This window comes from Mastigoproctus giganteus, chromosome 4 (genome assembly GCF_048544385.1).
Source record: "Mastigoproctus giganteus isolate SK-2022 chromosome 4, ASM4854438v1, whole genome shotgun sequence".
Classification (NCBI taxonomy): Eukaryota; Metazoa; Arthropoda; class Arachnida; order Uropygi; family Thelyphonidae; genus Mastigoproctus; species Mastigoproctus giganteus.
Genome location: NC_143578.1, coordinates 220,161,101 through 220,186,330, shown reverse-complemented (window position 1 = coordinate 220,186,330; position 25,230 = coordinate 220,161,101). Strand labels below are relative to the sequence as shown.

Below are 25,230 nucleotides of genomic sequence, written 5' to 3'. Positions count from 1 at the left end.
TTCTTTCTCCCACTGTCACATATTAATGACCTTCTTCTGTTTAATGGAAATCCTATCTATAGTTTTGATGATGGTAGCACATTCCATTCCATCTTCCAGTTTGAGAAGCCAGGTGGGCAGGAGCAGCAGTGCGTAGCACACGCTTCTTGATTAGACCGGGGTTCGAGACCGTGACCACCAAATACGGAGGATGCAGAAAGGTCAGGGAATGACCACCGCATATCCCCGGAGCAATATGGCCTTAGTTGCTATTGCTCCTAAAAACCAAATAAACAAACAAACTTCAACCTGCACAAACAGCTTCAACTTCTCAAATATCCACTACCAATTCTTTAAATGCTAATCTCCAGGTAATTCCCCAGTGGGGCAAAGGTAACGCAGTTGATTTCAATCCTTCTAAAACTCAGTCCTGTCTTATATTTCGCAAAAAGGTTTCTTCTGCCCCTATGCTTGTTTTTGACGACAAACATTTCTAGACATGATCACATGTCTAGAAATATCTCTATTAAGGATTACCCTGGCTTGTAATCTGTCTTGGCATAGACATATCACAAATATTGCTTCCAAATAGCTGCTCCCTTGTACAAATCGCAAATCCTCTCTACCATGAAATATTGTTCCCACATTGGGGTAGTGCCCCCAAAACCTCTCTCGGGCTTCAAGATTCCATTCAAAAGAGGTCAGTTAGGTTAATTAATGACCCATCTCTAACAAATTCTCTCCACTCTCCACTCTCTCTCTCTCTCTCTCTCTCTCTCTCTCTCTCTCTCTCATGCATGTTCTGTTTCCGCTGCATGTCTTTTCTACAGATATTTCCATGGGCACTGTTCTCCTGAATTTGCTTCTATAATTCCAGCTCTGTCTTCCAAACCAGTCAGAACACATGCCACAACCAGTCAGATCCCTTTACTATCCAACTTCAAACTCACAGAATCAACTTCTCTTTTCTCATTTATTCCTTCAACTTCCATTCTGTTGAACAAACTCCCTTCATACATGTTTCCCAAAAATTATATCTTTCAACACACTCCATGTACAGTACTAAGTTTATAGGTTCTAATACCTCTTGTGCTTGGGGTTTTCATTGCCAAGAAACCAAAAAAATAATTTTCATATTTTTTTTCTGTATTGTTTCTAAACCTTTTTAATAATTACATTTAATAATAACTATGTATGATTACATCAGTAAACATGTTAATTTCTGTCAGAATGAAAATTTACATTTTTTATATGTTATAACATGTAACTTTACATGTTTATATATTTTTTACTCAAAATAAATAGTTTGTTTCTCATATTTTTTTCTATTTTAAATTCAATTTTTGTCATGTAAAATACCATTACTGCATGAAAAAAAAACTGAAATAACAGTTACAGTAGAGCGTCATATAGCCAAATCTTCCGAATAATTGAACCCGAAAATTTTCTGGATAATTTTTCCAGTAAGATTAAATACAAATTATTTAAATTTATTTAAATAATTTATGTATTTAATTTAAATTTATTTAAATAATTTATAAATATATTTAATTAATTTAATAAATTTATTTGTAATTTATTTAAATAATTTATAAATTTATTTAATCTAAATAAATTTGATAACTTTATTCAGATTAAATTTTATCTTGAATAATTAACTAAATTTAAGATTAAATAAATTTAATCTTACCTTATGATTAAATTAAATAAAAAAATTATAAAACAATCTCAGAAAACAGAAACATCCATCCAGATGGATGGATGATTCTGTTTTATACAAAATAGGAAAATTAGAAAGATATTTGTCCATCGCATCGGGCGCTGTAACCTGGCTTTTCTTTTGGTTCATGCTCTCAATTTTTTTGACTTACCGATAATGAGCATGGACAATCTGTGCGTCCTAATGACATTTGCACACATAGCAATTGTAACTTGCTCTTTTCTCACTTAAAACAAGTGCAGGCATTTCTCTTTTAGTGGCTAGGGTTTTTCTCGGTAATACTTTCCATAATAAGCCCTTCTCATCAACATTTTAACATTTTCTTTCTCATAATTTACTATAACTGAAGCAAACTTACTTTTAAAGGACACCACTGCCGATTCGTCTGCAAAAAGTTCCTCCCCTAGAATGTCTAGTTCACGTATACCATATTTAAAATTTTTCAGCCAACCTGTGCTTGCCTTAAAATCCTCGTTACATATTAATTTTTGATTAAAATCTAATGCTTTTTCACACAAAATTGGGCCAGATGCTGGTTCACCTAAACTTTGCTTTTGAAGAAAACAAAAAAATAAAGTGAATGCACTTTCTAAAGCAGCATTTTCAGGTTTCGACATCGCCTTTTTCTTGCTAGATCCTCTTTCACTATCCATAATCAACACAAATTCTGTTATAGCATTGGAATTTTTATTGATGCCATAAACTGTTGAAGTCCCCACATTAAACTCTTTGGAGAGATTTTCTAAATTTTCACCTTTTCTAATTCTATTAATAATTTCTGCTTTTTGTTGCAATGTTAAAACTGTGCGTTTTCTTTTCGTTCACATTTTACCATAAAAAATTGAGAAAAATAATAAATTGCGCAGTTTCAGGCCAATATTATTCTTACCGAATCTGGAGCTAAAATAATCTGAAATTCACTCATGGTTTCCGAGAAAGCCCAGTAGTCTCTGTGATATTTTTCTAAAGCACATTTCTGAAGGTCACATAGAATTCTAGAGGTCACGACCATAAAAAAATAAAAACAATTTGCAGTTTTCAGTTTATTGGGCTCTTTGTTTGTACAATCTGTTATAAACAGGTAGTAATCTCAATCTTTTGCTTATTATAATCAAAATTCAATTTGCAAACATGATCACTATAACCGGAGCTTACTGCCAGATAACTGACTTCTGGATAACCAACATTCTACTACATTTCATTTTGCTGCAGTATTGCAATTGCTAATCGCTATTTATTTAAAATTATTTATTTTATAGTGTATTGCCCCATACACTGGGTAATGGCATCACGTCATTTAACACTATTTTTTGTAGTTTCATCGGTGGATGAAGAATCCAGAGAAGAGGTACATCCACAATACAAGATAATGCAGTTAGTAATTTAAACTGAAGTAAACTTTGGGAAGCCTCATGCTATGAGAGTATGGGTAATGTTGTATGGGTAATGGTGTATGGGTATACACCTGTTGTATCATCTCACTCACATGTTGTAAATATATCTGTTCACTAGGTTATTCAGGTTTTCAGAGTCTACTTACTCACTCACTAAAGAAACCCCACAAAAAAGGTCCAAATGCAGTATATAAGAGGTAGCATACTGAGACAAATCATTGAAAAGTGCCACCACAATATAAGATCATTGACCTAAGTACCAATCCTGGTTTGCTTATTGCTGTGTACAGAATAAGGTTACGCCTTAAATTTACTTGAATAAAATTAATAAGTTAATGGAAACTGTCATTACAGAATTAGTTTTTAATCCAATAAAAAGTACCCCTTCCAGAAGTCTTTTTTTTTTTTTTCCTTTTTTTTTTTTTTCTTTTTTTGGAAAACCTAAGCATTAAAACAAACACTGCTATTATCTGCTAGCTGTGAAAATTCTCATTCACTCACACTCTCCCCCATAATGAAAGTGATTTTTACATTTCAATGCAAAATCACTCAACCACACACACAACTACATATTCCATCTCCTACAAGATTCTCAAGCATACCTCCTCCCCTTTAACAATTGCATCATACAAACTGTTAATTCTCCATGATGCTTTGAAGCCACCCCACCTCCCAGAGCAGCAAGACCTGGAAGCACCTAAGTCACACTACTGCTCTCAACCCAAAAATCAGGATAAAATGCATTCCCATAACTAGAATGTACTTGCAAAGAAAATATAACGGAGAAAGCCATATTCAAGTGGAGCCACCAATACACAAAATACATTAAAAAGGATTAAATTTAATAATCTGATAATCAAATTTAAACTATATTATGGCTAGACTTGCCAATATTTCCTACCATTATTTGTGCTATCTAAACAAAAATCATAACCTAAAAGCGGATATGAAAAACAAATCAATAAAATGAATATAATTCATTCATTTAAGACTACCTAATATACGTTATAAAAAGGAAAAGTAGAAATGTGTGCAATTACATTGTCTATTTTTAATTTCCTGTATGTATCAGTGCATCAGATGTTTTTAATTTCTAATTTTGTTTTCAGTTAAACATCCCACATGCAAAATCTTAACCATTAGTTCAACATATCCACTTTTCCCCTTAATTTTCTAGAACAGAATAAATTTAAAAGACAACTTGTTTACCCTTTCCGCTTTTGATAATTTACTTGCAATTAAAAGTAAAAATTTAACTAATGAAATAAAATCAGGAGTATGCCACAAAGATAATGTTAACTAACTCGGTTTCTATTCAAACTAATTATATTTACTTCTGTTCATATATAATAAAGCTATATTTAACATAAGTAAAATACTCGAAATCACAGCAATCAAACTTCATCACTCACTGCTAGTTTCTCAGAATCAAAGGAATAACAAATTACTGTATTTTTATTACTTAATCAGGTATCCATTTCTATCTTAATAAAAAAATTATCAAATGAAATTAATTCAAACTAAATGTTTCTATGCTTATTGCTATTTAAAAGTTTAGTTGCCAATTAACTTCATTTGGTGAATGAACCCAAGCAACAAGATGGAGTATTTTAAAATCTTTCTGGTTCATAAAAATAGTTTAAACTGATACACTAATTTTTCCTTTAAAAAAATTTATTAACTTTAATTTAGTCCTAAATTTAGTAACCTCAATTTCAGTACATATAAATTGTGCAATTTCTGTTTTTCACAATTTAAAATAGTGCTTTCAAATGACTAAAAAAAATATTTATTTTTCTAGAAATCTATCATTTAAAAAGTATCTGGTTTTGTCGATTGAACACTCCCAGAAGAGATCACTGAGATAAAAAAAAATTATATTTTTATATACATATATATATATATACACACACACATGTGGACACTTAATATATATTATATACAAAAAAAAAAAAAAAACAAAACAAAAAAAAAACACATCTTGTTTCCTCTTCAAAAATTTAGCCCATTTTACATTAAAAAATGTTATCATACTCTGAAAGTTCTAGCTGCATCAACCGGCTTAATGTCACAACAGTGCTAAAAGTCAGTACCAAAATCTGTACAGCACATAAAAACATCAATATTTAGAGAACAAGAATTTTGAGCATCACATGTGAACTATACAAGATATACAAAACCTTCCATGATGAATAGGAACTGCACTATCCGTAGCCATATGTAATCCTTCCAATGCAATCTTCATAAAGACTATCTAACTGATAAGTCTGGGGCTTGTGTAAATCATCAACAGGAAAGGCTTTTTCTTGATGTTGCCTACATATATCATCTGGAGATGGAGTATTAAACTGAAAGCATGGTATATCCTTTGATGGCTGTAGTGGTTTATTTAAAGGTGGTTCTTTAGGTTTCCACTGGTGACATAACACAACGCCAAAGAGAGATGGACGTGCACAATGTATGGGTGACATTTCTTGAAGTCCCTTAAAAATATACTGTCCTGAACTCCTTAAAGTCTCTTTGGGAGCTGAAAATTGCAATTCTGGACTAAATTCACTATGAATTATTGCTGGCAGATAACTATGACTGGATCTTCTTGCTATCGTAAGGTCAATAATATTGTTTTCTTCACCTTTCTCTTCATCATCACAACTCTTTGGCAAAATAACACTTGCATCTTTATTTTCACTTAAACTCATAAAAGAAACAGAATTCATATTAGCACTGGAATCTGAAAGGGTAGGATTCATGGATACTGAGACATCACTAATTTCTTCTAAAGTTTCTTCAGTTTTATAATTTTCAAAATCTTCTCTGAACATATCAGAAAGGACAAAATTTTTGCCCACATTACAAGGTTTCTTGTCTTCCATGTAAGATAATACATCAAATTGTGTAGTACTATTTGAATTTGTAAACAAGTGTTCCTCTGCAAGTTCTGCAAGAGAAATATTGTTGCTTTCGTTATGATGATTATTATGAGCCAATATTGTATTATTAGGCTTTAAAGATTTAGAAATTTCATTGAAGGTTGAATTTTCTATATTTAATGGTACTGCACTTTCTGGAAGTTCACATTCAAATTTATTCTGAGCCAAGCTCTTAAGCTTATAATTGATATCTGCTGGTTTTAGTGAATTTCTTAAATGATCAGAATCGTATGATTCCATTATTAAGTCAGCAAAATTTATTTCTGATGTGGAGTGGAATTCTAATTCAGATGAATTTTTTCTATGATCTGTAGTCTCTTGAAGCAAACCTTTTAAGCCATCTGAACCAGCATTATCAAAGCAGTGAGAGTATCCTTTTACTAAATCACTCAGTAACAAGTCAGGAATACATGAGTGTTTGGATAAATTTTTATTACAATTATCCTGTGAAAAAATTTTTGCAAGTTCATTATTTTCAGGCAACTCAGAAAGATCACTCAGCAAAACTGAGGAAATATTTTTCTCACATTTCTCTGCACATTTTGTTTCATATAAATCTGATAAATTAAGAAATTCAGATGAAGTGGGTTTAACATTATCTGATGAACTTGACTGAGGGCATAAAACTGATTTATAAGTATCATTACAATCCTGCTGCTGTTGTGAGTTTAAACTGCATCCTTGGAGTGTTTTTAAACTACATTCAGGCTCCTGAGATATTTCTCTTGACAAATTAAAATCAGCCCATACATCAAAATCAGACAGACAAGCCTCAGACTTTCCTGAAGTATTATTTGCATATTTTTGCAGTACATTCATCAGGTCTGTTGTATTATTATCTTCAGATTGAACAATATGCCTTGGAACACTTGATGAGAAACAGCATACGGAATTGGGTAACGAATTTTCACCCCAACTCCAAGTATCTTGCTTGGATGCTAATACGACTGAATTATTTAAATTATTTACTGAAGTTGACGAAGAGTGAAAATCAGCTTTACAATGAACAGCTGGCAAAAATATTTCAGCAAATCCATCCTCCTGATCAACCTGTAAGAAATTCCCTGATAAATCAGTTACAGAATCTTTGTTAAGATCCTTGATATTGTTTTCTTCACATAAATTTAATAAATTAGAAACTTCAATGGACTTGGACTCTTTGTTGGAACTATTCCCAGATAATTCATATGTCAAGTTTTCATTCCAGCAGTATTCAGACAACCTATTAGAAAACGCATTTGCAGACAGATGATTATCTTCCCCTGATTCAGAAACTTGCTTAACCATATTAGATGAACAAGAATTATCTCTAGATGGCATTGTTTCAAAACAATTTTGTCCAATTCCTTCTTGAAATATATCCACCATATTTTGAAAATCATACTTTTTTACTGAAATTTGATCTGGTAAGTCATTAGAAAGGTCACAAAACTGCATTTCTTCATCTGACAATAAATCAGTTACCACATCTCTGCTACTGTCTTTGATATTGTCTTCTTTCTTTTCTTGAAATTTTGATGATTGTTCTGAATCCGGTTTTGTGTTTATATTATTTTCACGTGGTAACCCTTGTAGATTCAACTGCTGGTTAATACCTGACGCAGGCCATTTACCCATGCAATTCAATAATGAATTTCGTACACAACCATTTTTTAAAGATGATCTGACATTACTCATATAAGATAGCTTTACTGGTTTACTGAAATAAGAGCTTCCTGGTAAAGGGGTACGCTGTTTACCCAAATATAAAAGAGAGAAATTATGCTTCTTTTCTACTGAGGATCCAGCATCTAGTTTGCACAACTCAGAATATGCATCTTTAACCTCTTCAAATAACTCACATTTGCCACTTCTACTCACAGAAGATAAAAAGCAATAATTTTGGTTTACTGAATCCTGTAAAACAGCTCTCTCTTCAAACGGATAATGTAAATTACTCACAAGATGTGGTTGCAACTGAAAGCTGTTTTCATACAACGCTACGGGTATTCTGTTGTATGTAGAACTGATTGAATGATCGCTGTTTAATGTTTCCATATTTAAAAATGAAAGACCACAGTTTTCATTTCTGCTTTTCCATATGGCTGAATACTGTGGGGTATTCCCATTTACTAAAGAAAGAAAACTTGTTTGAAATGGCAATGTACTTTGTGTGATCATGTTTTTTAAACACAAAACTGATATCACTTGTTTATATAAACACTTCCTTGATGGTAAATTAAACATGAGGCTTCTTGGAGTTAAAGGCAGCTCATGCAGCTCACATATAACCAATGTAAAGTTTTTGCGTAAATTTTTTAAATTTAAACATGAATGAATAATGTTTTCTATTTTGACATTTTCATCTGGAAAATGAAGCAAGTCCAGGCATGAAGCACAAACTACTTTATATGAAAATAGGGATGCCTTTTCGATTAGTATAAACCAGTGAGGATGCTTACAATAAACATGTGAGTGTGAATCTTGCAAACTGTAGAAAATGGCAGGGGAATGCCATATGTTCTTCCTGTTTGAAAACAGAGAAGTAAAGGTAGAAATACAATGAACAGGGATAAATGAATTACATTCTATGCACATAAGTTCACTGTCTGAAGGAAGTAAATGAGAGAATGTGCTTGCATTGCTATTAAGATTATATAATGATGTATAATCTATTGGCAATATATATTTAATTCTATTCTCATCATCAGAAATTGATTCTTACCTTACCAATGCCAGATAGTAAAACAACCAAAGAACAAAGTGATGCAGCAATTCAGTCAGCAACAAATCCATGAAAAAAACAAAAGTAAAAGGCTTTTTGTTACAATGTGTTCCCTTTACCTAAGATCAAAATTATCACCTACCTTAAAAAAATTAATTTTAGCAGTCATTGTAAAAAAGATTAAAAATAAACTGTAAATGCTTAGAACACACATTTCTACAACAATAATATTCAACTTGTGTGAAATGACAGTACAAAGTAAATTAAAATAACCTAATTAATATAAAACACTGTTAGGTTTTCTTCACTAGATAAATCGATTTCATATGGTGAATGGCTAAGACACCTTTAAAAAACAGTTCTGGCTTTAGTTTCAAGGCATATTTAGTTTCAAAATGAGTGACCATGTGGGATAAATTTTTCAGATTAAATTAATTAATCAAATTTAAATTAATCTTAATCAAAATTAATTTAATCTTAAACTAAATTTAATGAATTAAAAGGATAATTCTCAATATTGTTTTTTCTTGGTCAATAACACCATGAGTACTCTACAAATAAAAATATTCATAAAGAGGTAGTTATTTTTATAAACAAAATTTTTGTGAATTTATAAAATGAATACAGATTTTCAGTAAACTTTTTTCTTTTTTTGCTGGTTGATTTGCATTTCACTATTGCACTGACAACTAAGGCTATAATGGACCCCAAAAACAAGTCACAGAAAAGATAGTTAAAATATTCCAGTGACCTAAAAAGTTTGGTCACTAAGTCAAAAGACATAATGATAAAATAGGTCAAAAGGTGAAAAGGGTATATATTTAAATAAGACTAAAAAGATTTGTGGCTTTTAAGTAATTAAAAACAGCAGACACATGGTCATTGTCATATAAAATCAGACTTAGTGTAAAAGGCTCAGTCAGATGACTAAAAGCAGTAAAATAAAGAACACGTTCATGTCTATAACATACACTTGGTTAAAATATATTGAATTTTTAAAAATGTATCACAATTCTTACACATAGGAGGGTCATCGCCCTCAGCAGGAATGAATGCATTAAGATGACTATGTCTTATGCAGAGGGAAGCAAGAACTTCCTCTCTGTGGTTCTTGCATGGACTAGAATGCCAGTGTTGGATTACAGACTTTACAGTTCATAATATGATATAGTCTGTTCATAACCTGCCCATGTCAGAAAGTAAATTAGAGTGTATTACCTATCCGTAGTCTGTATAGGGGACTGCAGCCAGATCTGGGACTGCACAGATCTAGCTGCAGAATCTGAAAGGTCGTGGGTAATGATCCCAATAATTGGATGAGATGGCCAGTACGAGGTTTGCTCCCCCTTGTGCATTTTGTCCGGAGTTGACGGATGTAGTAGGAATGTCAACTTACTATCAAATACAAAACTCACGAATTTTATCTTAGGTGCTACTGGAATGGTGTTTTGTCCAAGCTTTAGATCTGGTTCAGTGCAAAGGTTCCATTTGCAACAAAAGTGTATACAAATGGACTTCTGAATGAAAATTTGAACCCATTAGCCATTCCTCAAGAGTTGACACGGTCAATGGCATGATCCCTCTTCTTAGCAAAAAAAGGTCAAGAGAAAACAGACCCCACACGAACTTGGAATGGGCAGTTTAACAAAAAAAACTTTTAATAAAATGGACTAGATGGCTCATAAGACCAAGATTACCGATGCCATGTCATATACTTTTTCCATATCAAAATTAACATCTGGTGTTCATGTTTGAGGAAAGCATCTCAAATAGATGTTTCCAGTCTTATTAAATGAAGAGAGTTGATGTAATCCTTTGGAAGCCACATTGTCTTCTGGAAAGGATGTCATTTGCTTCTAAATACCACGAGGTAGGCACTGACCATCCTTTCCAGGATCTTGCACAAGCAGCTAGCTTATCAGAGTAATTGGACAGTAATTATTGGGTCCTCTCCTGGTTCTGGGAAGGCAAGCACGATTGCCTTATGCCAGGAGTCCAGAAATTGATCTTCAAGATAGGCTGTTGTACAGCAAGAACAGCCAATCCACAGATTCAGATGAAAGATGTTTAATCATCTCATAATGGATGTCATCTGGCACAATAGCACTCGCCTGGAATAAAAAAGATGCCATTTTCATTTCCCCTTCTGTGAAAGGCTGGTTATACGCCTCACAGTTAAAGTAAAGTGCAGCCATTATCAATCCACTGCAGGATGGAAGCCTCAACAATTCATGCTGAGGGAAATGGACCATAATCTGCCACGCTGGTACAGTGCAGGTTGGCAGATCGACCGTATTCAGCAGTCAGGGGCTTGAACCCCGGTCTACTCAAAGAGCGTGTTCTACTGCACTCCCGCTCCTGACCACTCGGCTATGGTCCCTTATTTGAAGTCAACTTGAAATGCTGCTTTTCGAGCATATGCTCAATAGTCTGACCCTTTTCGTTGATGTCAGCTTTTCCTACAGCTCTGTAGAAAGCATTTTACATTTGCACAGATTACACAACCGAAACATACATCTAAAAGCCTAAAGTGAATATGTTAAGAAAACAGAAAGTAACCCTTTAAACTAGGAGTGGTCAACCTGTAGTGTGTTACATAGTACGTTGGAAGTGCATCATGTGCCACTTAGGGTGGATCTAGAAGCTACTGAAATCAAATCCTCCCACTTGATTTCCACGCTTGGTGCCACCAAATGTTTTCACTAATTACGTTAAGGAATTTTATAAGATTTGTAATGAAAAAATTTTAAAAATTTTATGTCCATATTAAATAAATTTATTGTGGGTTAATGAATAAATGTTTCCCTCAAGAAACTCAGTATCATGAAAAGCTGGCATCCCTACTTATCTGTTCTAAATTAAATCTAAAAGGGTTAATTTAGCACAGATCTAAAGATCCTAAATTAAATCTAAACTAAATTAAGAAATAAATCGGATTCCAATTCATACTTTTTACTGTATTTTCCAGACTATAAGACATATCCAGGTTTTAGAAGGTGAATTGGGTTTTGGGAGGGGAAAAAATTATTGCAAATATCTGAACCACATATCCATAAGTTCTTACTAAACAAAATGTTAGTGTAGAATGAATACTTGTCATAAATGTTATGCTTTGATTTTTCCATTTCCTCTTCAGTGCCATTAAGAAGTATTACTGATTCCACATTTTTTGAAAGACTTCAGGTTTCTACACGAAATTATAGTTTCATTGATCTTTTTCGTGGAAATAAATGATGATTTCTAGTGATACTTGATTAAGCTATCTCTCAGATATGCCAAACAATGGCAATGTTGGTATGAATAGTGGCAAATGATGCAAGAAAACAACCTTATAAAGCATCAGCACCCCCCAAAAAAAAAAAACCTTCCCTACACACCTGTCCTAACCCTCCATTATTTTTCAAGTTCTTCTTTAAATTTATTCAAGCTACCCACTTCCACAACAACAGATGGAAGTTTGTTCCAACAATCAAACGCCCACTAGCTGAAGGCAAGCATCCACACATCACATCTATCCTGCAACTGTCCTTCCTCAATTTGAATTTATAAACCTTCATGTGTGTGTGTGTAATGTGAGCAAAAGAGTTGGTTTTAGAGTTGGCAGTTGATAGATTTCTCCTTGATATAGATGTAGGAAAGGAAAGGAAAAAACTGACTCGAGTAAATAATACAAAGGTCTTTGAAATAACAGAGGAGGAGAAAAAGCAGTATGTACTGGAACTTAAGAACAAGTTTGAGCTTTTGCAGACTGCTCAGGACCAAGATATCGACGAGGAATATTACAACTTTCTGAAAGTGATAAAGCCCAAGAAACCTATAGGGAAACAGAAATCCAAAGAAGAAAAAATTAGTCAAGAAACACTTGTCATGATGAACCAAAGACGACAAATGAAGAGCAAGAAAAACACTGACAGGGAGAAAATTGAGTATACTGAATTATGCAAAGCCATTAGAAAGAGACTCAGAGAGGACATAAGAAGATTTAACACAAGAAAAGTAGAACAAGCATTAAGGGAAAACAAAGGATTTAAATCAGCAGCCATGAGCAGTAATACAGGAAGACAAAAGATACTGAAAATGAAGAATAGCGATGGTGTACTTATAAACAGCAGAGAAGGCATAATTCAAATAGCAGAAGACTACTATAGAGAATTATACAAGGAGCGAGGGAATGATACCAGCAGTGGGGAAGATGGATTGCAAAGTAGCAACACATACGACATACCCGATATTCTTCCCGATGAGGTAGAACATGCATTGAAGAAAATGAAGAATCGGAAAGCCCCGGGGGAAGATGAAGTTACTGTAGAGTTGTTAAAATTGGGAGGAAGAGACATAACACAAAAACTGGCAAGGCTCTTCACAAAGTGCATTAGAAAAGGTGTGATGCCTAAGCAGTGGAATAATGCAATCATAGTTTTGTTGCATAAGAAAGGAGATAAATCAGAAATTGGAAATTATAGACCAATTAGCTTGTTATCCCATATCTACAAGTTGTTCACAAGGGTCATTACTAACAGATTAGAAAGAATACTTGATGAGAATCAACCGAAAGAGCAAGCTGGCTTTAGGACAGGATTCTCAACTATGGATCACCTTCACGTAATACCACAGCTAATGGAGAAAGCAAATGAATATAAAACACCATTATGCCTGGCATTTGTGGATTATGAAAAGGCATTTGACTCCATACAGCATAAGGCAATGTTTCGGGCACTGGAAAGACAAGGCATAGATACTCCATATATTATGATTTTGAAGAAAATATATGAGAGTGCTACATCCTTTATTAGACTAGACAAAGACAGCAGGAAATTTAAAATCGAGAAAGGAGTTCGACAAGGAGACACAATATCTCCGAAGCTGTTTACTGCTGCCCTTGAGGAAGCTTTCAGAAGATTAGACTGGTCGCAGAAAGGAGTCAACGTGAACGGAGAGTACCTAAACCATTTACGATTTGCAGATGACATTGTGGTCATAAGCCACGATCCCAAAGAATTAGAGGAAAATCTTAATCAGTTATGCACAGTTAGTAAGGATTTTGGACTAAAGATGAATATGGCTAAAACAAAAGTAATGATGAACAAGTATGCCACGGAAAGGGAAATAATGATTGAAGGAGCAGTAATTGAAAAGGTGGAGTCATATACTTATCTGGGACAAGTTATTAGCTGTAATAATGATAAATGGCTGGAAGTCAAGAGAAGAATAAATTTTGGATGGATAGCATTCAGGAAATATAGTCACATACTGAAGAGCAATATCCCAGTTTGTCTGAAACGTAAAATAATGAATCAATGTATACTCCCCACCATGACTTATGGAAGTGAAACTTGGGCACTCACCAAAAGAATGGAAGAGAAGCTAAGAACTACACAGCGAAGAATGGAACGAATTATATTGGGAATCAGACTGTTAGATAAGAAGAGAAACACATGGATTAGGCAGCAAACTCAAGTAAAGGACATTCTTATCAAAACTAAAGAACTAAAATGGTCTTGGGCAGGACACATAGCTCGAAGACATGATGACAGATGGACTAAGAAAATAACAGAATGGTACCCAAGAGGAGCTAGAAGAAAACCTGGAAGACAAAGGCGGAGATGGATAGATGAAATTCATGAGTTTTTGAGTAGTAAATGGATGGCCAGTGCTCAAAACAGAAGGAACTGGAAAGTTGCTGGAGAGGCCTTCATCCTGCAGTGGATTGAAAATGGCTGATGATGATGATGATGATGATGAGATTTCTCCATTATTTTAGAAAGAATTTGGAAAATTAAATGCACTAGGCATAATCCTTATGGGTTTTGATAATTAACTATATAATATCGGTGAAAATACACCATAGTTAACCCATAGATTTGAGCTACGATTGTAGCTTAGAAGGCATCATTTTAATTGTATCTCATAATGTGGTTGCCTTCACAACAAGATAGCTACTACTGAATTACTTCAAATAAATAACGCTTCTCTAGTAGAGAAGACTACTGTTATTTATTTTCAGCGGTACCACCACCCAGACGATCGTTTCGAAGCTGTTTGGCTTCATCATCAGTGGGCGGGCAGGTACCCAGGTAATACAACAAGCCATCTCAGTTGCGAAGTTATATCCACATTATGAGAGATGCCAGAAGGGTGTGGTGGTAATGTATTTGGAAAATTAAATGCACTAGGCATAATCCTTATGGGTTTTGATAATTAACTATATAATATCGGTGTTAATTGTTTTAATTGTATCTCATAATGTGGTTGCCTTCACAACCACATTATGAGATACAATTAAAACGATGCCTTCTAAGCTACAATCGTAGCTCAAATCTATGGGTTAACTATGGTGTATTTACACCGATATTATATAGTTAATTATCAAAACCCATAAGGATTATGCCTAGTGCATTTAATTTTCCAAATACATTACCACCACACCCTTCTGGCATCTCTCATAATGTGGATATAACTTCGCAACTGAGATGGCTTGTTGTATTACCTGGGTACCTGCCCGCCCACTGATGATGAAGCCAAACAGCTTCGAAACGATCGTCTGGGTGGTGGTACCGCTGAAAATAAATAACAGTAGTCTTCTCTACTAGAGAAGCGTTATTTATTTGAAGTAATTCAGTAGTAGCTATCTTGTTGTGAAGGCAACCACATTATGAGATACAATTAAAATGATGCCTTCTAAGCTACAATCGTAGCTCAAATCTATGGGTTAACTATGGTGTTATTATATTATATAGTTTATATAGTATAAACTTTATAAGTTTATATAGTTAAATTAAAATGCATTTCACATTAATAAATACTTCATTATTTGGCCACTGAATCTACTGATAATTCTACTATCATGAATGTGGAGCACACAACATCTGAAAGAGTGGGAATTTAAAAGGTATCGAAAATGAAACGCACTGGGAATTTGTGAGCAATAAACTTACTCTTTAATGATATATATAGCGATGGATTTTGAATGTCAAATTGCCATTTTTAAATGTTTATAAAGGTTTTTCTGCTTTCAAGCAAGAATGATATTTTGGAAAACTTATGCAACATTCAAAAAAAAAAAAAAAAAAACCAGAGACACTGTGTATACTTCAGTACATTCCAGTTTAACAAATTTGAAGGACTTCATTTGTATTCATTGGTTATTCTATATAAGGAGAGATGCCAAATCACTGAAAGATTAGTTCAAATTGCTACAGTCATCTTGCTTTTGGAAAATTACTAGGAAAATAACAGGGATGTTTTGCAGGAATATCAATGACAATTTTACATTTATAAGAAGAATGAAGATAAAGTCTTGATTTTATGCTTTTCCACTGTGTGCACCTGAAGAGAATGGAGAACAGTGGTGGTCCTTATAGAAACAAAGCTCAAAGACGAAAAAAAGTCTAGTTGCAGTTACTAATGAAACATTTGTTTTCATACTAATAAAAGAACTGAATAATAACTGTAATAACTTTATATAGTGCATGAGGTGATACATTCTTCAGAGTTTTTGTCTGTTAAAAAGATTACCTTTAGTAATGCACACTGTTAGAGATAAGTAAAGAGAGTAAATTATACTTTGGTGATGAAATGCTAAATGACTATCTTTTCTCGGAACTTTGCATTTTTTTTTTTTGGTTATGTACGCTTGTCAGATTGTCCACAAAACATAATATTTAAAGAGAACAAAATGTGTAGTGTCAATTCTTTCTATGACTTTCAGAAAATGATCTATAGAAATTAGTGTTTCGTACCTGTGTTGAATAAGGGAACTCCAAATAAGCAATCACATGAGAACAGTAAAATTAGCTTCTGCATGCTCGAAAAAAGGGAAAGAAATAATTATTACTCTTAATATAGTAATAAAGATACGGTCTTCACTAAGAACCAAAATTTATTTAGTTACTGTTTTCTGCATGCTTTTCTGTTACTCTGTACATAACAGTTTGTTTCAGAGAACAATGCGAGTGCCTGTTATTGTTACAACTAGATGAAAGTTACATGCCAGTTTTTGTAAGTGCCAGATATTTAAAAGATATTTACACACTGCAAAAACAACTTTATTAAAGTGTCCAAGAAACAAACACATATTTGAAACAGCTTACACCATAAAGGAAAGATATGAGTGCACACACACACATAATCAATACAAGAGTTAGAAGAAAGCTAAAATGTTAATAAATCAGCTTTATTATTTTTAGCATTAGCATTAGCAGAGGCATTTGATGCAAGAAAGCAAGCTTATGCAGCATCAGCCAAAAAAAAAAAAAAAAAAAACCACTTCCACTTCACCCCTCTGTTCGTTCAAAATACTTTGTACCTGTCCAGCTGAGCCTTAAACTTATTTAGGCTATCAACCTCCACTACAAGAGATGGAAGTCTGTTCCACCAACCAACACCCTCTGGCTAAAGGCAAATTTCCGCACGTCTATCCTACATCTGTCTTTCCTCAATTTGAATTTATGCCCTCTCAGGTGATTATTCTGAGCTAGAGGAAGAATCCCATCAGCATTGAGCATGCTCAAACCATTCAAAGCTTTATACACCTCTATCAGATCACCTCGCTGGTGCCTAGTCTCCAGACACTGTAATTTGCAAAACTTAAGCCTTTCTTTGTAAGAGCACCCCTTTGTTCCATTCACTAATCTTGTTGCCCTTCTTTGTACTCGTTCCAGCAGCTCTACATCCTTCTTGAAATGAGGCCTCCAGACCTGTATACAGTACTCTAGGTGTGGCCTGACCATTGCCTTATACAAGGGAATAATCACCTCCTTATCCCTGTTGGAAAAATTCCTCTATATCATTGACAATACTCCATGAGCTACTCTTGCAGCCCGTCTGCACTGCTCAGAGAACTTCATATCTGCCTGCACAATCACCCCCCAGGTCCCTTTCATTCTCTACCGCTGTCAGTGTAGTACCACAGAGTTGATACGTTGCTCTGGGGTTGCTGTTTCCCATGTGTAGTACTTTACATTTGTCAATGTTAAACTTCATTTGCCACCTCTCAGCCCATCTGCTCAACCTTTCCAGATCCTGTTGCAGCAGCATAGTGTCAGTAGTGTCCTTGGCAACCCTGCCTACCTTTGTATCGTCTGCAAACTTGGACATTAAGCTTGATATACCATCATCAATATCATTTATAAATACAGAAAACAATAATGGACCCAACACTGAGCCCTGAGGGACTCCACTAATAACATTAGTCCACGATGAGCAGTGTCCATTGATTACCACTCTCTGTCTTCTCCCCCTCAACCACCCCTTTATCCATAGCAGCAATTTGCCTCCAATGTCACACTGCTCCAATTTGTGTAGCAGTCTTCCATGTGCAACAGTATCAAAAGCCTTTCTAAGATCCAAGTATATAATATCAAAGCTTTCCCTGCATCCAGTTCTTTTGTGACTGCATCATAGTATCCAATCAAATTGGTCAGGCAAGACTTCCCCTTAACAAAACCATGCTGTGTCCGAGCTATAACTGAAGTCTTGTCTAAATGATCCTGCAGTGCTTCTTTAACCAGTGCCTCCATTAATTTTCCTGGAACAGAAGTTAAGCTCACAGGTCTATAATTATTTGTGTCAGCCTTTGATTCGCCTTTGTGAATTGGGGTCACATTTGCACATCTCCAGTCTATGGGTACCTCCCCTGAGTCCAAGGAACCTCTCATAATGATGGCTAAGGATTTGCTTACTTCCTTTGCTGCCTCCTTTAATATAACTGGATAGATCCCATCCACCCCGGGTGCCTTTCTTGTGTTTATCTTCAACAGTTTCTCCTCCACTTTACTCCCAGTTATTTCAAGATTCTGTAGCTTACTGCTAGAGTTGAATACACCTCTGGCATTCCCCTCGCTGAATAACTCCTCATGTGTGAATGTCGATGCAAAATATTCATTTAGTTTGTTAGCTACCTGAGCAGGATCATCAACAGTTGACCCATCAATATCAAGTGGACCAATCTGATTCATCCCCTTCCTTCTAGAGTTTACATAAGTAAAGAACTCTTTGCTGTTTTTCTTTGCATCCCTTGCCAAGGATTTCTCGTAATCTGCCTTCGCCTGCCTAACCTCCTTTGTAACTTGGTTGCATATCAACTTGTATCTATCATAGGCTTCTGTGTCATGTGTTAATTTGTAAGTATCCCATGCATTTTTCTTCTCTGCCATATGCCTCATTAGTTCATCTGACATCCATTTTGGCCTAAACCTTGAACAATATTTCTTAGTTGGTATGTAAAGCCTAGTAGCTTCCAAGATAAGTTCTTTGAATGCTTCCCATTTTGAATTTGCTGTTGGTAACATCATCAGTTGGTCCCACTGTATAGATTTTAAATACTGTCTCAGTCCATCGTAGTCGCCTTTACGGAAGCAATAACCCTTCCCTTTACCCCTAATGGTAGTTACCTCTTTGAGTAAATCCCACTTCAGCACACTGTGATCACTGCCACCTAGTGGTTCATTTATCTGCAGATTCTTAATGCATGAAGAATCACTGCTGATAATCAAATCAAGAGTATTACTCCCTCTAGTTGCATCCCGAACATGCTGATGTAGAAAACAATCATCCAATAAATCCACAAAAGCCCTGCTAGTGTGCGAGTGACCAGCCCCCAAATTCCAGTCAATATCTGAGAAATTAAAATCTCCCATTATAAGACTCTCTGATTTACTGGCCCACTCTATTTCCCTGTACAGTTTCTTATTATACTCATCAGAGTCATTAGGCCTATAGCACACTTCTACTCTCAATTTTGATCTCCCAATGCTTATGTCACACCAAACTGACTCAACACTGCACTGTCCAGCGATGTCGACTGGCTTTACTTCCTTGGTTTTTATGTGTTTCTTAACTAATAGCATAACCCCTCCCCCCTTCCTATCCTGTCTATCCTTTCTGTAGACGTTGTACTCCCCAAATTCCAGTTCTGCATCCCTTATATCTGTGTGACACCACGTCTCTGATATCCCAACAATATCTGCCTTTGATGTTTTGAGCAATACCTCAAATTCATCAAATTTATTTACTAAACTCCTAGCATTGGTGTACACGCAATTTTAGCTGAGGATGTAACAGAACCATCAGGTCATAACAAAGACAGGGATACCGATAGACAGAATTTGTGGCCAACAGCTTTGGAAAGAGACCAGGATGCTCCACTACCATCTGGACAAGAAGCAAGTTTTCTACTCTTAGCCTGTTCAAAATCAAGTCTCGATTCATTAACAACTATTTTACAATTGTTGCAAGCTTTGATGTAAGCAGAAAACAAAGCTGAAAATTTGGATACAAGCCAATTGTGATATGCTAAATTGTTATCTTGAACAGCCATTACAAAGGCTGTTCAAGCAAACAGTAACTAAATAATTCTGGTTCTTAGTGAAGACTGCACCCTTATTACTATATTAAGAGTAATAAATATTTCTTTCTTTCTCCCCCCCCCCACCTTTTTTTTTTATTTGAACGTGCAGAAGCTAAGTTCTCATGTGACCATTTATTTGGAGTTCCCTTACTTAGAACTACCTGGAGAACCATATTTATTGGAAACAAGGTTCAGGGATGAGATTTTAGACCAGAATGCAGAATAAAGGATTTCATCCCTACAAGAATAATTTCACTGATATGATTGAGCAAACACTGAAATCAGAAGTTTTAAAACAGTAATCCCACCAAGGAAAAGAAGAATATGAATCACAGAATTCATCCAATTTTGCATTCCTTTAATGCCACCCAACGTGAGGTTGAAAATTGCAATGAGGGATAGGTTCCACTGGAGAAGAGATATCACCAATTTGTGATTTTAAATGCCTATAGAGAACCACTAACACTGATCGTGTACTATCTGAAAGGTTGGTGGTGAGAAAAAGATCAAAAGGTATTGGATGTGAGGTTAGGACTGTCTGGTATTCTAGTAAATTGTGTGAGGTCATTAAAAATTGCAAAAGCCTCAGTCATTGACTAGCTGCGTTCATGTAACTAGAAAACTGAAGTTTGGTTTGGTTTGGGTTTTATTGGCACATCAGCAACTAAAGCTACAATGCACCAAAACATGGTCACAGAAAATGGAAGCCAGCTGGAGTTACGAACCCTAAAATCACAGAAAATTACCTTCTCTTAGAAAAGTCAGAAAGGAAACAGTCAAGTTTCAAAGAAAGTAAGTCAAATTGTTCCACGTGATAGGTGGATTTGGGAGAATAACAGAAGCAACAAATGAATGACAGAATATGGTTGAAATATTTTAAGCTAGTGGAGATTAAAAAGAGGGGATTCCAAATTAGGTAATCTCTGATGAAGAATAGCAGAATAGACATATGCACAAGTATCACCTTTCAAGCAAAATCAATTATAGAGAAAACAGTTAGGGAAACTGAGATGAGTAGTGGGTAAGTAAATTGATAATTAAGAACCCATCAAAATGTATTCAGCAGATAAAGAAAAAGTAGACATAGAAGTTTAAGGGTGTACTTTACATTGGAAAATACAACACCTATGCTATGGAAAATTTCTTCTGGACAGTTATAGCAAGAACTCTGATTTATTCTTACCTTGTCTGATTCTGTGTCTTTCCCTACGTATTCTTTGGGGCTTTGGTTGATCTAAGATAAATAAATTAATGTCAGTTAGTTCTGATGTTTAATGTGTTTAAAATTTTTCATCTAATGTTTTCACAATAAAGTTTTTTAACCATATAATTAAAAAATTCATTTTTAAATGACCATAAAACTTAAAAATTGGATTACAGTCATAACCTAAAGTGTCAATTGATTAAATAGCATCTAAGCTAAGGCAGAACTCTCTAGAAGTTGAAAAATTAAACAATATCTAAAAGAACAAATAGGTGGTTGAAGGAGGTGAGTGTCGTAAAGAAATAAGGTTCTACCAAATCTTATTAGATATTATTTTGAAACACGGTACAGTATAAATGCACAAATTTTGTGAAAATCCAAAAAATATTAACGTTTTTGAAATACTAGTTAAAATACTGCTAATAAAAAAGGGCAGACTAGTTTTGGTATTAAAATGTCAGAACAAAGCAAGGAAGCAAATCTGCCATAAAAAATTAAAATAAATAAAATAAAATCCCTAGTTTTTATACTTTAATACTCCCTAGTTTTACACTTCATTTCTTCCAAATATTTCCCTAATTCTCCTTTAAGTTAACATGGGCTCTCTGACACCACACAGCTAGGTGGTAACTTGTTCCAATAGTCTATTAATCAGTCATTAAAACAAATTTTCTTAGAGCCAGTCTGCACTTATCTTTCCTTAATTTCAATCTATGTCCTCTTGTTCACAATACCCTATAAAGAGAAAATATGTCCTCCATCATAAAGTTTGCTCAACTCTTTTAAGTGGGTTGAAGAGTTGAACAACTCTTTTGTTCAGCTCTTCTTAAACACCTCTATCAGATCCCATTCACCACTGTAGATGCCTAGTTTCCAGACTTTGTATCTTACAGAACTGAAATTCTTTTCTGTAAGAATATCTATTTGCATCTACAACTAACAAGCAAGCTGATATCTTTTCTAAAATGAGGATTTCAGAGCTGTACATTATTCAAAGTCCAAGCCAAACCTCTCAGTGATGACCTCTAGGAAATGCTGGGTAAATTCCCAGTAGGCTAACTTGGTTGGTGAAGCATATTAGAGCCAATCACCCGATATGTGGATTTCTTTTAGACTACAAAAGGAAACAAAAGTACAAAATCTTCTACTTGCACCAATCCTACTCCCTCATCTCTCCCAGATGATATGAAACTTGTAGGCCAAAGCCCTTCGGGAAGTTAACAGGTGGATAAAGGGAAGAACAAGTGCTCTAAACATCAATTCTGGAAAATGCCATTAACTACAGCAGGCCCTCATTATAATGCGGTTCACTTTACACTGATTCACTATAACGCTGTTCTTATATTATAGCCTGTATCTGACTATAACGCTATCACAAATCACTATAACGCTCTTTTACAGATTGCATTTTTGGCATATTTAATGAAATTGTTTCATTTGATGGAGTTGACGGCTTGAAAATGAATAGCAAAACAGCATTAAAACGTTTCCCATGCTCGGTGAAATTTTCTCGCTTGCTAATTTAATTGCAGTACAGTAACTTGTTACGTAGTTCCGAGATCAACATTTTAAAAAATTATCAAGTATATTGCTTGTAATATTTGTGTTATATGCATTTCTCCGAAGTCTAGTCATCACTCAGTACAGTATTAGACATTGTGCGTAATAGACAGTTTATTCGAACATTGTATCATAATTAATGCAACCAACCCAGCTACATTTTCAAAGAGTTAATAATGGCAGATAAGAATGAAAGAGCAACAATGTCTGGACACAGTATGAAGACTATAAATGTAAGAAAAAGACTGAATTTGAAAATTAAACTAGACGTTTTGAAGCGAATCGATTCCGGTCAACGACAAGCGGATGTGTGCCATAATTTAGGACTGGCAAGTTTAACTGTAAGAACAATTATAACAAATAAAGAATTAATTTTAGCAGCAGGAAAGACAGCTGTTCCACTGCAAGCAACTAGGGCTAGGCCGGCTATTAGGATTGAAATGGAGAGACTTTAACTAATTTTATTGAAGATAATATCCAATGCAAAATTCAGTTAAGTTAAATATTATAAAAAAAAAAGAGAGAGAGAGAGATTAGCCAATATGATTATCTGAAGAAAACTTACCTAAAAAAAAAAAAAAATGTGCAACCATTTAAAACTAGTAAGGGCTGGCTGAATAGATTTAAAATCCAGGGAGAAGCCACAAGTGCAGATCAAGGAGCCGAAACTTTCAAAAAAGAATTTGTTAAAATTATTGAAGAGGGGTATTATGTGTTATACTTCTCAACAAGTTTTTAACATAGATGAAGCAGGACTTAGTATTAGTATTAGTAACGGCCGCATGGTGCAAGAAAGCCTATGGCTTATGCTGCACCAGCCAAAAAAAAAAAAAAAAAAAAAATCCGAACAAAACAATGATAAAAACAAAAAATTAATAAATAAATAAATAAATAAAATAAATAACTAAATAATAATAATTAATAAATAAAAATAAATAAAAAGGAAATTAAACCTATCATCCTATGCGCTTCCCTTACCCGAAAGTACTATCCAGATGACCTTTGAATTTCCCCAAACTGTCGGCCTCTACCACCCATGAAGGCAACTTATTCCAGTAATTTATAACTCGCTGGCTAAAATAAAACTTCCTGCAGTCCAATCTAAACATTTCCCCCCGTAACTTGAATTTATGTCCCCTAGTTCTAGCATCATTTATAATCTTGAAAATTTTGTCCTCATTCATTTTACTGATGCCTCTCAGAGCCTTAAACACCTCAATCAAATCTCCTCTAAGGTGTCTAGTTTCCAAACTCTGCAACCCACATATTCGAAGTCTTTCTTCATAAGGACGCCCTTTTGCCGATCTCACCAGGCGAGTTACCCTTCTTTGCACCCTTTCAAGAAGCTCGATGTCTTTCTTTAGGTGTGGTCTCCATACTTGAACACAGTATTCCAAGTGTGGTCTCCATACTTGAACACAGTATTCCAAGTGTGGTCTAACATAAGCCTTATATAATGGGATTATCACGTCCCTATCTCTACTTGCAAAAGTTTGATAGATCATTGATAGGACACCATGGGCCTTCCTTGCAACCTGTTTACAATGCTCAGAGAATTTCATGTCTGACCGTATCGTAACACCCAAGTCCCTTTCCTCCAGTATTGGGTTTAGTTGAACTCCACCAAGTGAATAAGTTTTTTTGGGATTACTGTTTCCCAGGTGTAATACCTTACACTTTGTTGGATTAAAGCACAGCTGCCATTTTTCTAACCATTCCTGAAGTCTATCTAGGTCTCGCTGAAGAAGCTCAGCTTGACAGTGATCGTTAACTACTCTACCAATTTTAACATCATCTGCAAATTTAGACATCACGCCATCTATCCCTTCATCAATGTCGTTTATGAAAATTAAAAACAACAGTGGTCCTAATACTGATCCTTGGGGAACCCCACTTCTTACATCAACCCAATCTGAGGAATAGCCATTTATTACAACCCTCTGCCTCCTGCCCTGAAGCCATCCTTCTATCCATCTAAGGATTTTCCCAGTGATTCCAACCTGTTCCAGCTTATAAAGCAACCGCTCATGTGGGACTGAGTCAAAAGCTTTGCTGAAATCTAAATAAACAATGTCGAAATTATTCCCTAAATCCAGCTTGTGAGTGACCCTTTCGAAATAGCGAACCAGATTTGTTAAACATGATTTTCCCTTTACAAAACCATGCTGAGTATCCTTGAGAATTTCAATTCGATCCAAATGATCCTGAATTCCACCCTTGATCATTGCCTCCATGATTTTCCCTACTACTGAAGTCAGACTGACAGGTCGATAATTTCCAACTTCACTTTTAGAGCCACCCTTATGTATGGGGGATACATTTGCACTTTTCCAATCCAAGGGAATCTCCCCAGAATGCACTCGCTTGCTGCCTCTCTTAAGATTATAGGATA

General features: G+C 34.9%; 1 protein-coding gene across 2 annotated transcripts in view; it reads right to left on the bottom strand.

Moving 5' to 3' along the window:
- Positions 1-25,230, bottom strand: part of HBS1 (translation elongation factor EF-1alpha (GTPase) HBS1) — a 295,975-nt gene that overhangs the window by 157,166 nt on the left and 113,579 nt on the right. For both annotated transcript variants that reach the window (XM_090371173.1, XM_090371174.1), the window contains one exon: positions 21,258-21,308. In XM_090371173.1, coding sequence (XP_090227299.1) covers positions 21,258-21,308 — 51 coding nt within the window. The remainder of the gene's footprint in view (positions 1-21,257; positions 21,309-25,230) is intronic.